Source organism: Rhinopithecus roxellana, chromosome 5 (genome assembly GCF_007565055.1).
Source record: "Rhinopithecus roxellana isolate Shanxi Qingling chromosome 5, ASM756505v1, whole genome shotgun sequence".
NCBI lineage: Eukaryota > Metazoa > Chordata > Mammalia > Primates > Cercopithecidae > Rhinopithecus > Rhinopithecus roxellana.
In genome coordinates, this window is record NC_044553.1 from 139,482,374 (window position 1) to 139,497,641 (window position 15,268).

General features: G+C 41.5%; 1 protein-coding gene across 11 annotated transcripts in view; it reads right to left on the minus strand.

The window, feature by feature from the left end:
• The window catches only part of STON2 (stonin 2), a 177,567-nt gene that overhangs the window by 12,142 nt on the left and 150,157 nt on the right, over positions 1 to 15,268 (minus strand). For all 11 annotated transcript variants that reach the window (XM_010364468.2, XM_010364467.2, XM_030930300.1 and 8 more), the window contains one exon: positions 4,854 to 6,692. In XM_010364468.2, the coding sequence (XP_010362770.2) occupies positions 4,854 to 6,692 (1,839 nt within the window). The remainder of the gene's footprint in view (positions 1 to 4,853; positions 6,693 to 15,268) is intronic.

A 15,268-nucleotide genomic window follows, 5' to 3' on the forward strand; every position in this document is an offset into this window, starting at 1 on the left:
AGTCATAACCTCATGGTCCCCAAAACACAAGACCAAGTTTGCAGGGTGACAGGGGTAGAGGGGGATTGAGCTATAAGAACCCTCATATAGCAACTAGCTATAGATAACCAACATGAAATGACCTTGCCTTAATTATGTAACTGAAACAGCCCCTTAGTTATCCCAGTTTCCACAAACAAACAATTCCAATGTTCTTTATTGGTCTGGCCAGGACTTTTCAATCTCAGAGAGTGAGGACATACACACCCGCTCTCCAAGGAAAACATTAGATAGTGAAGTATTTGTTTTGCTCTGTTTCACAGACATAACATATTTCAGTGGTTATTTCTAAAGAGTAAAGCTTTGGAAAATTGAAAAATGTGCACTAATTTTAGGAAAAGAATTTAAGTAAGATACATATAACAGTAAAAATTAAATTACTTGAAAATGAATCCATTCAATGTTTTTAAATTGTGTGCCACACATGTAATGATACAGCTATCATTTATGGGACATTTATTACAGGCCAGATACTGCGCTAAGCCCTTAAAAGCATTATCTCATTTCATTCTGAATGAACTAGATATTAATAACCCTATTTTATAGATGAGAAAAATTAGGTTTCTCTGAGAGGGTTAAGTAAATTGCCCGAGGTCGCACAGCCATTAAGTGGTAGAGCTGGAAATAAGATTCAGAGATGACTCTGCCTTCAAACTATGTCCTAAATTCTTCTCAATATATTGCTGTGAAATTAGATCACAACAAAGTATACAGAAGCATCTCTTAATTTAATAGCAACTTGGACAACTCTTTTAATCTAATTACACTTATTTTGCACATTGTTGGAATATGGAGAAATCTTTCCTTTCTATCCAACTGATTCCCTCCTTTTACTCCACCAAAGTGTATTCACAGCAAATTCTGAAAGCAGCATTCTTTCCTAGAATCCTAGCATCAACTCTCAGATGGGTAAGGGTGGTGGACAATTGAGGAAATTCAATTTTAAAAGCTATTGTGATTTAATTCATAGTAATGCATTAAATAAGTCCACACATTCTGTCATTTTCCTTGATGAGGTTGAGAAAATTCAACAAAAAATTCAGATTTTTAAAATTTCCCATACAAGGATGATCATATTGGGACTGTTTTCCCTCTACCAGGTCTAATGAGAAGGGGGGTTCCTGCAAAGAAAGCCACGTATGCAGGACAGAATGTTTCATTTCCTGGCGGATGATCTGTGGAAGCAGCAGGACTTATTTTGGTGCCTTCTAAGATGAAGAAAAACTCCCAGCACTTTGAGAGGCTGAGGCGGGCAGATCACGAGGTCAGGAGATCGAGACCATCCTGGCTAAGATGGTGAAACCCCGTCTCTACTAAAAATACAAAAAAATTAGCCATGCGTGGTGGCAGGCGCCTTGTAGTCCCAGCTACAAGGGAGGCTGAGGCAGGAGAATGGAGTGAACCCAGGAGGCGGAGCTTGCAGTGAGCCAAGATCGTGCCACTGCACTCCAGGCTGGGTGCCAGAGACTCCATCTCAAACAAAAAAAGAAAAACTCTTGGGATGAGGGTGGGAGGGGTCCTTGGAGAGCTCAGAGAGGGGAGCTGCCCACGTATGTGGCTGGGCTGGGCCAGGCTGGGCTGAGCCCCACCGGCGGGAGTCACGTTGGAATTCAAAGGTGGCTGCTTGGTCTCTTGGTGGCTGGGAATGGGACAAGCCTGCTGTGGCTATAGGCTAGGGATGCCAGCAACACAAGGGTGATGACCTGCTGGCCTCTGTTGCCTGGGCTTTGACTGCCCTGCCCACTGGGGCCTGGGAATGCAGGGCCACTGTAGGCAGGAACGTGTGAGGAGAGGTCGGCTTCCAGCCAGCCAGGCCTTTGACTTCAGCTGAGCCCTAGCTTCCTTAAAGAAGGTTAAGGATTACCAAAAATAACCTGTACAAAGCATCTTCCCAGGGCTGTCTGAACACCTAGACAGAAGAGCCCAGGAAAGGGCTATTACTACAAGATAACCATCAATTCTCTGGGTTCCCAGATGGAACACTCCAAGGGAGGGCAGGAGCTGGGCACAGTGAATACCAGCAGTGGGCGAGAACTTCCATTCTGCCTGGAATTCAGATCCTATACACTGCAAGTTTCCAGAAAAGGGTGCTGTCCATTTCCCGAACAGGTATGGAAAACATACCATTGACCAGAGAAGTATAAGCAGCCTCTTTTTGGGGTTTCACTATTGAAAATATTGTTATATAACCATGACAGCGAAAGCAGTAATGGGGCAAGGCTGTGAGGATTTAAGTAAGAAACATCAACAGATATCCTTATACTGTGCTATATTTCAAAAATCTTCCACAAACGAGGTTCCAGCAATCTGGAAACAGATATGTAAAACAGCATATAAGCTGCATTTACTTGCCCTTGAGCCAACAGAACACTCTCCACTGGGAATCATTAGGAGAGTGTTTGCTGCAGGCCTGGTTTTGCTTTTTCCCTGTCCTGTGTCCATCCTCCCTCTTTTCTGGTAGCAGTCTTTCTCTTTCTCTCCTTTTGGGAAATAATCTTCCCCAGGGCTACATGTTGTCTTGGTGGTCACGTCAGTCAAAACACACTCCTCTCCCCTAGTCTCTTGAGCCAAGTTGCAAAACAACAAAAAAATAGGGCCAGGGGTGGTGCCTTAGGCCTGTAATCCCAGCACTTTGGGAGTAGGAGGCAGGCAGATCACCTGAGGTCAGGAGTTCAAGACCAGCCTGGCTAACATGGTGAAACCCTGCCTCTACTAAAAATACAAAAATTTAGCTACTCAGGAGGCTGATGCAGGAGAATCGCTTGAACCCAGGAGGTGGAAGTTGCAGTGAGCCGAGATCGCGCCACTGCACTCTAGCCTGGGTGACACGGCGAGACTTCATTTAAAAAAACAAACAAACAAAAACAAAAAATAGTCTGTGATGATTTGTCCTAAGGCTACATGCTGAGGAGATATCCATTAGTCTCTATGACCAGAGCTACTCTACTGCTGTCTTTCTAAAGTCTTCTGGATCAGTCTTTTCCTCAGGTCTCTGAGCTATCCCATCCAATAATTTGTTTTGTTGCTTAAGGTAGCCAATAAGTCTTTGTTACTTATAATAATAATAATAATAATAATAATAATAAACCTTCATGCAGTACTTTTAAATGTTTGGGAGAAATCACTTTGAAACAAATAGATACGTTTGTACTCACTGGAAAAACTGCAAATATCTGTTCTTCTGGTAGAAATTATTTCAATATTTGTGTCTATTTGACTCCATCTATCAGGAGACCCCCGTGATAGATTGAGAAAAGGACCCTGGATGTGACTGCATGACTCTCTAGATGCGTCACATCACCTTCCCAACCTTAATTTTCTCATCTATAAATAACCTAAGTTATCCCCAAGGTCCCTTCCAGCTTGAAAATCCGGTAATTCCATGGTTGTCTTTTTCCAAGGGCTTCCGTGTCAGAGGAGAGTTCAGGGTTTTCTCTCTTCCTCTGTCAAGTCAGAGGGGCCCCGTGGATAAGGTAGAAGTTACAGTGCTACCGCCAGCAGAAGACAGTGCTGACTTCAGGGGAAATGAATAAGCAGGCACAGAGAGGAACACTTGGTTTTAAAAATTCTGTCAGTTTAGAAATCCAGCCTCAAACACAGAGGTCCAATTGTCTCTTCAGTTTGCACAGCTACACCCAGTGTCTGATACAGAACGCCCTGGTGTGTGTCCATTCCCTGGACTGCCTGGGGAGCTGGCCAGATCCTACTGCCGTCTGCCATCACATTGCTTTACACTTAGGATATAATAATACAGCCACTTCACACTCAGAGCGGGAGAGGAAGACTCTGAACACACTGCTAGGATTTATAGTGAGAATGGAAGAAAGGATAGCCACATAAGAGAAAGCCATTTGAATCAAGAGTTTTTCCAAACCTTATTCTTTTTGCTCAGCTAGCATATCCACTTTTATTAACAGATGGGCAAAATGTATTCTAAACAAGAAAAGAAGGGGTTTAAAGGCTTACAAGATCATGGGCTTGCTGCCTACCACTGGGGTCACCCAGACATACTCTAAGAAATATATGTATTAGTGCTGGTTTGACTGCTCCCTCATTTTGTCATTTCACTAAATCTCACTGGACCCACGGGGGAACTGCCTTCTGCACTCACTCAAGCACAAAAGCATCCCTGATAGCCGTGAGCAGCCCAGCTAGGGCTGGTAAGCATTTTTGTTTGTTTGTTTGTCTAAATAAAACATTCTTTTCTTTATATTTTGTCTGCTAGAATTCTGGCCCTTTTAGAAATTCATGTCCTAGCTGGATCTTCAGTCTGATTGAAGGCCACTTTTCTTTCCCATCCCCCAGTCCCAGAGCCAAACTCTGAAGTTGAGATATGATGACTGACAGGCCTTGCACGGGGTAGCTGGAGTCATAAAATTAACCTCTCAGTGTATTGTCCATGACTGGCCATAAACTGGCCCTTTTACCTACATCGAGGGCAGTGTGAGAAAGATGTCTCTTCAGAAGCCATCTAGAAATGAATCACTTCCAGCACCACAGCTAATACGTTAATGAGTCCCCAAAGAATATAAATTCAGAAGCTCTCCTGAAAAGCTGCTTAGTAGCTCAGCTGAGAAGAATAATCCCTAGTTTCATGGAAGATGTGGGATAATGAGGGGGTGAAAAGACAGAGTGAACTGGGACACTATATGCATTACTTACCTTGCTCAATTATTTTTACTTTTCTGGTCCCACTCCCCCTCCATCACCACTCCCATCACACAGTAAAAACACGCACTTCATACAGGATGTGGAACTTTGATCTCAGCTTTTTTATAACTGTATGTTTTCACAGAAGAGGAACCGCCACCCACCTGAGTTTTTGTCGGGCAGTCGGTTTATCCTCCACACAATGGAGTTGAAGGCATGCTCATACTTGGCAGTTCCCAGAGTTACTCTCATGACAGGCTCAGAGCCAGAAACACTAGTGGAGCCAAAACTTGCCCCCCGGTTCACTTTGGCTTTCAAAGACTTTTCCCCCAGGACACTTTCCCTGCGGAAGTTTTTCACCCACTCACTGGGCACAGGGTAACGGATCATCACATTCTCACAGGGAACCTGAGTGAGGGGGTCACGATTGGAGGAGAAGCCAGTTGACATCCTCAGCCAGCTCTGCACCTCCACCTCTGCCCCATTGACGCTTGCGGCTGTCCTGAGTGTGAAAGGCAAGGTCTTCTCAGCAAACAGTGTCCTGAACCGCATTAGCTCAAACCGGCATGCATCCAAAGGGTTGAACAGAATGACCCGCGAGTTGTGGAATACATCCTCATCCACACACCCGTGGAAACGGCACTCATGGAGCTTGATCCACTTTGTGGTGGTGGTGGGCATGATGTCCTGCCTCAAAACTATTTCATTCCCTTTGATGAGGATGTCATTGAGGCCCAGGCGGCACTCTGCGAGCCCAGACAGGAAACTCAGGATGTGGATCCGCGTCAAGACATGGTGCTGGAGAATCTGGTTGTCTCCTTTGCTCACGGTGCCAGAGAATTCATCTCTGACATCCACTGTAATCTCCTCTTCAAGGTAGTTCAGGCCAACTGTGCTCAAATCCATTGACAACACTGGCAGATCCATGAGACGGTCCTGAACTGCATGGATGAAACTCAGGAAGTCATCGTAATTGGTGGTGCCCAGCTTAATCACCTGTTCCCTCTCTGCTGTGTGAGCCACAGCAGGTTTGGGCTGGTATTTCTTCTTCTCCTTATAGGTGACACGGTCTATCCGCAAGCTGTGGATTCTGCCATTCTCATCATAGTTTTGAAGCCGGGGTTCTGAAATCTCGTGACAGATCTCCAGCTTGAACTCACGGAATGGTTTTTCTAGGCCCTGCTCATAGTACAGCTGCAGGTAACCAGCATCCGTCAGTTTGACGTAGATCGGTCCCCAGTGCCTGGAGGACATGATGTTTTTCTTCTCAGGGATCCTCAACATCATTGGCCACCCGTCACGGGGCTGGGACCATGCTGATCCAGGCGGGTGAGCATCTAGTTCAATCCAGGCTATCGGGTCATCATCAGGTAGAGCTGCACTGCCAAAGTGATCAGGGTCATCAATTTGGAGTTGTTTGAGTTTTTCAACAGCATCAGAGTGTGACTGGGTTTTGCTTGAATCATCAAAACTGATGGCATCCTGGTAGATGACAATGAGGGAATCTCTTTGGCTTTTGCCCGTGGTACTGGAAATGGAACTGTTTTGGGAGCGCCTCTCCTGTTCCTCAAAGAAAGCACTGAAAGGGTTGATAGGGGAAGGCTGTACATCCTGCAGAGTCTCATTCAGGAAAGGGTTGGTTGCCCTCCAAGGTGGAGCCTCAGCTACAGAAGGCGTGCGGTTTAAAGAGGAAATGTCCAGCTTCTGAACTTTGGAGACGTTCATCAAAGTGCTCTTGGGACGGTCCCTCTTCTTAAATGATCCCATTGAATTATAAGGTACATCTGGGATCACAGATGCACTTGGTGGAGTATTTGGCTTCAGAGGAGAGGTGATTGGTGCTAAAGGGCAGCTGATTTCATTGTCATCAAAGGTGACCCAGCTGGGAAAACGAGCAGAGGTCACTGGAGGGGCAGGGTGCCCATTCATGGCTGGACTGCCGGCCTGCCAGCTGATGGCCTCCATTTCTACTTCTTCATCTTCCTGAAGCGAGGAGGAATTGTCTAAAAGGAAAAGGAAAACGTATGAGCTACTGTTCGGGGCTCTAGAGGTAAGGAAAACTAAAGTATGGGAATGAGGGATTACTAGAATTTCAACTGGAATCTAGTACATTCCAAAGCAGCTCATTACCTGTTTCAGGTGCTTAGTCTGGGCGTAGATCTCACATATTTGTAACAAGCACCCCAGAGGAGCTATCACATTAAGTGCAATAAGAACACGATGGCTATATCAATACAGAAGTATTGACTGGTAGTACCAAGGTCTCTTGCAATTTATATACTCTTCCTTATTTTATAAAAGCTTCTGGAATAGATGTTTTCTGTACTTAGCTTTAAGAAATGTATTCTTAATTTTTAAACATTGAAAACCATCTCCTATATAAAATGATATAAGCTCATCTCACTGAAAAAAACAAGTTATCTTCTGTAAGTGATAATATGATTACAAATAATATTCTTGGAGGGATTTTAGCCTAAATACAATGAATAAATATTAAATACAAACGGTCAACCTTCTTAATTCAGTAAGTTCATACATGTGAATAAGAAAAACACAAAAACCCCAATAGAAGTCTGAGTAAAGAACATAAACAGACAACTCATGAAAGAGAAACTAAAAAATGTCTAATACGTATGTGAAAAATATCCAATCTCACTAGTAATAAGAAAAATGGCCGGGCACAGTGGCTCATGCCTGTAATCCCAGCACTTTGGGAGGCCGAGGTGGGCATATCACAAGGTTAGGAGTTCGAGACCAGCCTGGCCAACATGGTGAAACCGTCTCTACTAAAAATACAAAAAAATTAGTTGGGCGTAGTGGTGGATACCTGTTATCTCAGCTACTTGGGAGGCTGAGGCAGGAGAATCACTCGAACCTGGGAGGCAGAGATTGCAGTGAGCTGAGATCGCGCCACTGCACTGCAACCTGGGCAACAGAGCAAGACTCCGTCTCAAAAATGAAAAATGAAAAAAAAAAAAAATTCAGTGAAGGTTCTGAAAGATTTTAGTGCTCAATGAGGGTAAGAGTGCCATAATAGGAGCACTAAGTGGACGCTTAATGAAACTGTAAGTTGCAACAGATGCTCTGAAAAGAGATTGGGCAATTTATATTAAGGACCTTAACACATGTTCATAAACAATGACTTAGTAACTCTACCCTAAGAAAATAAATCTAGGCCGGGCGCGGTGGCTCAAGCCTGTAATCCCAGCACTTTGGGAGGCCGAGACGGGCGGATCACGAAGTCTGGAGATCGAGACCATCCTGGCTAACATGGTGAAACCCCGTCTCTACTAAAAAAAATACAAAAAAAAAAAAAAAAAAAAAAAAAAAAACTAGCTGGGCGAGATGGCGGGCGCCTGTAGTCCCAGCTACTCCGGAGGCTGAGGCAGGAGAATGGCGTAAACCCGGGAGGCGGAGCTTGCAGTGAGCTGAGATCCGGCCACTGCACTCCAGCCTGGGCGACAGAGCGAGACTCCGTCTCAAAAAAAAAAAAAAAAAAAAAAAAAAGAAAATAAATCTAAATTATGAACCAAGTTTGAAGAACAGAGATGTCAATTTTGGCATTATTTATAATAGGGGAAAATATTTTAAATATTCAACAATTGGGTAAGTGTTAAGAAATTGAAGCCTACAATAAAATAATACCCACCCACTAAAATGTTTACAAGTATACAGTATATCATGAGGAAATGCTCATGATATAATCCTTTTTTCTCTAAAATATTTTTTCCATCTTGAAGTTTATTTTTTATGATAAAAAGGTTATTACAAATAGAACTCCACTTTAGCAGGGCCTTCCAGGAAGGAGATAATAGGACTTGGGTTTGATGAGGGAAAGATCTAAATTTTTTCAGTAACCTAAGGACCGTGGGTATCTGCTGGGGCTGTGGGAAGGGAGGGGAAATGAGGCTTTTAGCAAGGAGGAATGAATTCTGATGAAGGAACAGCACAGACAACAAATGTGTGCATACAGTAGGTACTCAATAAGGTTTTTTGATAAAATAAGTGAGAAAATAAACTTTGCTTTAGAGTAGCTCTTCCATTCTCTACGTCTCTGCAGGAATGTGTATGAGAGATCTCTGCTACCATCGCAACCACTGTTTCGATGGCCAGTCGTTTGGAATCAAAGGGAAATGGATACTCGAATGATTGAGTTTTCTGACCACCTCACTACACCTTCATGCGCATTACATCCAACCACACCATCAGCAATGCTGCACATAATTGCACATGCAATTACAAGGATGGGATGCTGACTTGTCATCCGTCTTTCCAAGTAATTTATTCAAACAGCAATTCTCTCAACTGAAAACGTCGGTTTGAAAATGTTAGGCTAGGCCGGGCACGGTGACTCACGCCTGTAATCCCAGCACTTTGGGAGGCCGAGGCAGACAGATCACTTGAGGTCAGGAGTTCGAGACCAGCCTGGCCAACACGGAAACCCTGTCTCTACTAAAAACGCAAAAATTAGCTGGGCGTGGTGGCACAAGCCTGTAATCCCAGCTGTTCGCGAGGCTGAGGCAGGAGAAGCGCTTGAACCTGGGAGGCAGAGGTTGCAGTGAGCCGAGATGGTGCTACTGCACTCCAGCCTGGGCGACAGAGCAAAACTCTGTCTCAAAAAAAAAAAAAAACAAAAACAAAAAAGAAAAAAAAGGAAAAAGAAAAGAAAATGTAGGCTAAACACGAGTATGCATATACATATACACATATCCATACCCACCCCAGAAACATAATGAGCAAAAAGCATTTTCTATATATACAGTGACTAAAAAGGATTCTAAAGCATTTTTAAATTAAAGATGAGAATCTCCTTCAAATTAAGCATGAATCCAGTTTTGTATATACATAAGTGATTTATTTTCTGAAAACTGAAGGGAAAACGGTCAGGAAACAACCTACACTTACAGTTTTTATATTTTATCATTTTGGTAACAAAGTCTAAAAGGAACATTGTGGTCCTGAGTGAAATATAATCACTTCCTTGGAATGGTACTTGATCCTGTCTAGAGAACGGGAAAGGGGTACATCTCAAAACTCATCAATTTCTAATGAGGCAGCTCTAGAGAGTCTTTGTGATGTAGTGTTTCCACCCAAACAATCTCTGCTGGCCCACCCCTGGCATCAGGGTTATCCTTTTTGTCTTAGAACTCACTCTCTAGTTTAAAACAAGCTGAAGTCCTTCTTCTTTGGAGGGTGGCTTTCTGCCAAAGCTGTTTACACTTGCTGCCAAAGGATTCCCTTCTGTTGGGAATCTTGTCCTCAAAACAGCCCTTCTCATCTTCTCCTGAGCCAAACATGAAAAGAGAAAAAAGGGCCTTTGTCCCTACTGAAGATCATTTTCTTACAATAAATTCCTTTTCAAACTAAGTTAGTTTAAATCACACCAAGTCCTAAACATTTTTGAAACATTAGCGTTATAATACAAACTCAATGAGTGTCTTTAAATTTGAAGGGAAATGTTTGAATTCAATTAATTCACAGGGATTCTATTTTCTTTTTGACAGTCATTAAAAAATATCAAAAGACTTTGACAAACTTATCTTTCCTTTGATGGTTTCATGTTCCATAATTACATGAATTTTTAAAACTTATTCTCTGGGATGGTAGCCGGGCATAGGTAAAATTTCTGAAATAGAGTTTTTCTTTTTCTATGAAATAATTTATTTAAAGAAATCCGAGAATTTTAAGAAATAAATTATAAGAGTTTATTCTAAGGAAATAACAGGACAAGCATGCAATGATGTACACACTGATGTTTATTACGGCAATGTTTCCATCACAGAAAAACATGAAAAAACCTGAATGCCCAACAATGGGACACTAGTTACATCAGTTGTTATATCCTTAAAATGAAATTCCATGTAGCTGTCAAGATGATGCTCTGATGCATGTTAATTCACATGGAAGTTGACTAGGACATATTGTTGAGTGAATAACAAGAAGCACCTAAAATCTGCAGTCAAATTGCCTGGGTTTCAATTCTATACCTACAGCATTTTAGATATGTGATTCTAGGCAAGTCTTAAATTTCCCCCTATCTCAGTTTTGCTATATATTTAATTAGAGAAATATTAAATCCTACCAGACAAGCAAATAATAAATGCTCAGTAGATGTAGGCTGTTACTACTACTACTACTACTGCTACTACTACTACTACTACTGCCACCACCACCACTACTACTGGAATGATAATGTAGTATGTATGTATTAGAAAGCTTTGGAATATAATAATCTCATAATATTTTGGTGTGAAAACAAATCTCTCATGGGATAAGAGGTGATTTTAAAAATTTGAAATCTGTATTCTTTCTTTCAAAAACTGTGATGTTCCTTACAAAATAAAGCAACATAGCATTATAATAAAAGTTATAATAAAAGTTCAAAACATCTCTTTATTATTACTACTAATTAACCTTAGATAAAGGAAATAAACTGCTTAGCTGTAGTCTGTAGTGAGAAAGCAGTGGTTAGATCTTTCCCAAGACAATTATTGCCGGTGTGGCTGGGACTGGAAACAACGAGAGGGGGAAAAGCTGGCAAATTTCTCCAGCAAGAAATAGGCAAAAACCAAGTATCTTGAACACAAAACGAATTCTTCTCCACAATTCAATTTACTGATTTATTAAAATAAAACAAAAAACTAAACTCCAGCATGATTTTAATTACTGTCTCTTCCACTGGCTACCTCCAATTTTGGCTACCTCCAAATTGTTACAAAGCCATGTGTAAGGATTAGGTTCTCATTCTATACTACAGGGAAAATTTCCAGTACCTAAGAGGTTCCTAGTGTCTTGACTGATGCAAACTGAAGAGAAACGGTGGATTCTTTTAATGTTAGGCCACAATCTATTTCAAATTCCTAAAAGATTAAATTAAATAAAGGGATTTCAGTAGTCATCAAAGTCACTAAAACTGAATAAAAAATAAGAACTATGGGAGGAGAATTAAGTGTCTATATTTTGAACATAGAGACTCTACTATCTTCTTTCCCTTATTTGTTAACCTAATTTGTCAATGCAATGACAAATACAAAAAAAAAAAGTATTGATAAATGTTCATTGGAATTTATTAGGAGTGGCAAGAACAAATGTTCTAAGATCACTGCAGGCTTCTAAACATGCAGTAGCAGTGACTATTACATAATAGCATATAAAGGCATACCTCGTCTTTTTGCACTTCACTTTACTGCACTTCACAGATACTGCATCTTTTATTAACAGAAGATCTGTGGCAACGCAAAGTCTGTCAGCACCATCTTTCCAACAGCATGTGCTCACTCTGTCTCTGGGTCACATTTTGGCAATTCTCACAATATTTCAAACATTTTCACTATAAATGTATCTGTTACCATGATCTGTGATTTTTGATGATACTATTGTAACTGTTTCGGGGCACCATAAACTGTGCCCATATAAGATGGTGAACTTAATCAATAAATGTGTGTGTTCTGGGCTGTTCTACAGTCTCGCCATTCCCCTATCTCTCTCTCTCTCTCTTCAGGCCTCCTTATTCCCTGAGACACAACAATATTGAAATTAGGCCAATTAATAATCCCACTATGGCCTCTAAGTATTCAGATGAAGAGTTACATGTCTCTTACTTTCAATCAAAAGTGAGAGATGAGTCAGCTTAGTGAAGAAGGCATGGCAAAAGCCCAGACAGGCGAAAAGCCCATGCCAGTTAACCCAGTTGTGAATGCAAAGGAAAACTTCTCAAAGGAAATTAAAAGTGCCACTCCAGTGAACACATGAATGGCAAGAAAGTGAAAGAGCTTGATTGATGATATGGAGGAAGTTTTAGTGGTCTGGATAGAGGATTAAACCAGTGACAATATTCTTGTAAGCCAGAGCCTAATTCAGAGGAAGGTCCCATCTCTCATCAATTCTATGAAGGTGGAAAGAGGTGAGGAAATCGCAGGAAAAAAAAATAAATAAATAAAGCTAGCAGAGGTTGGTTCACGAGGTTTAAGGGAAGAAGCCATTTCCATAACATAAAAGTAGAAGGTTAAACAGCAAGTGCTAATGTAGAAGCTGCAACAAGTTATCCAAAAGATTTACCTAATATGATTGAGGAAGGTGGCTACACTAAGCAACAGATTTTCACTGAAGATAAAACAGCCTTTTACCGGAAGAAGATACCATCTAGGATGTTAATAGCTAGAGAAAAGTCAATGCCTGGTTTCAAAACTTCAAAGGACAGGCTGACCTCTTGTTAGTGGCTAATGTGGCTGGTGACTTTAAGTTGAAGCCATTGTTTATTTACCATTCCAAAAATCTTAGAGCCCTTAAGAATTATGCAAATCTACCTTGCCTGAGATCTATAAATGGAACAACAAAGGCTGGATGACAACACATCTGTTTACAGCATGAATTACTGAATATTGTAAGCCCAGGTTGAGACCTACTGCTCAGAAAAAAGAGGCTCCTTCCAAAAATATTACTACGCACTGACAATGCACCTGACTACCCGAGAGCACTGACAGAGATGCATAAAGAGATTAATGTTGTTTTCATGCCTACAGCCATGGAACATAACATCCATTCTTTTTTTTTTTTTTTTTTGAGACGGAGTTTTGCTCCTGTCGCCCAGGATGTAGTGCAATGGGGCGATCTCAGCTTACCGCAACCTCCACCTCCCAGGTTCAAGCGATTCTCCTGCCTCAGCCTCCCGTGCAGCTGGGATTACAGGCATGTGCCACCACGCCTGGCTTATTTTGTATTTTTAGTAGAGACGGGGTTTCTCCATGTTGGTCAGGCTGGTCTTGAACTCCCGACCTCAGGTGATCCGCCTGCCTCAGCCTCCCAAAGTGCTGGGATTACAGACGTGAGCCACTGTGCCCGGCCCACAACATCCATTCTATATCCCATGGATCAAGGGGTAATTTTGATTTTCAAGTCTTCTTATTTAAGAAATACATTTTGTAAGGCTGCCATAGATAGTAATTCCTCTGATGGATTGGGGCAAGGTAAACTGACAAACTCCTGGAAAGGATTCATCATTCTAGATGCCATTACAAACATTTGTGATTCATGAGAGAAGTTAACCTTCACAGGAGTTTGTAAAAGTTGATTCCAAGCCTTGTGGATGACTTTGAGGAGTTCAAGACTTCAGTGGAGGAATAACTGCAGATGTGGCGGAAACAGCGAGAGAACGAGAAGTGAAACCTGAAGATATGACTGAATTGCTGTAATCTCGTAAGAAAACTTTTCTTTGGTCTTTTTTCCCCTTTTTATGGAGAACGGGGTCTCACTATGTTGCTCAGGCTGGTCTCAAACTCCTGGGCTCAAGCTATCCTTCTGCGTTTGCCTAAGTGCTCAGATTACAAGCATGATCCACTGCACGTGATCTCATGATAAAACTTTAATGGATGAGAAGTTGCATCTTATGGATGAGAAAATAAAAGTATTTTCTTGAGATAGAATCTCTCCTGATGAAGATGCTGTGAACATTGTTGAAATGACAGCAAAGATTTCAGAATATTACATAAACTGGGGCTGAAAAACTACCGACTGAGTACTATGCTTACTACCTGGGTGACGGGATCATTCATACCCCAAACTTCTATGTCATGCAATAGGCCCATGTAACAAACCTGCACATGTACCTGCTGAATCTAATATAAAAGTTGAGGCCAGGTGCAGTGGCTCACACCTGTAATCCAGCATTTTGGGAAGCCAACGTGGGCGGATCACTTGAGGTCAGGAGTTCAAGACCAGCCTGGCCAACATGGTGAAACCCCATCTCTACTAAAAATACAAAAATCAGCTGGGCATGGTGGCAGGCACCTGTAGTCCCAGCTACTCAGGGGGCTGAGGCAGGAGAATCACTTGAACCCAGGAGGTGAAGGTTGCAGTGAGCTGAGATCGTGCCACTGCACTCCAGCCAGAGCAACAGAATGAGACTCTGTCTCAAAAAAATAAAAAATAAAAAATAAAATATAATAAAATAAATGTTGAAATTATTTTTTAAAAGAATATTACATAAACTTAGTTGATAAGGCAGCAGCAGGATTTGAGAGGAGTGACTCCAATTTTTAAAGATATTTTACTGTGTGTTAAATGTTATCAAATAGTATCGCATACTACAGACAAATCTTTCATGCAAGGGTCAACTGATGCAGCAAATATCATTGCTGTCTTACTTTAAGAAACTGTCACAGCCATTCCAACCCTCAGCAGCCACCACCCTAAGGCTGTTCACAAGAAAAAGATTATGACTTGCTGAAGGCTCAGGTGATCATTAGCATTTCTAGCAATAAAGTGTTTTTAATTATAGCATGTACATTATTTAGACATAATGCTATTGCACACTTAATAATATAGTGTAAGCATAAGTTTTATCTGTACTAGGAAACCAAAAAATGTGTGTGACTTGCTTTATTGCAATACTTGCTTTACTGCAATAGTCTGAAACCAAACCTACAGTATCTCTGAGGTATGCCTGTACTTAAAACTGTACAACCAGCCACAGATACACAGTAAGCATTTCATATTTATGGAGTAATTTGTTAAGTGAAAAGAGGAACACGGAATTTTGGGGTTTGGAGAGATTTCAGAAATAGTAAAACTTGACCTCTTC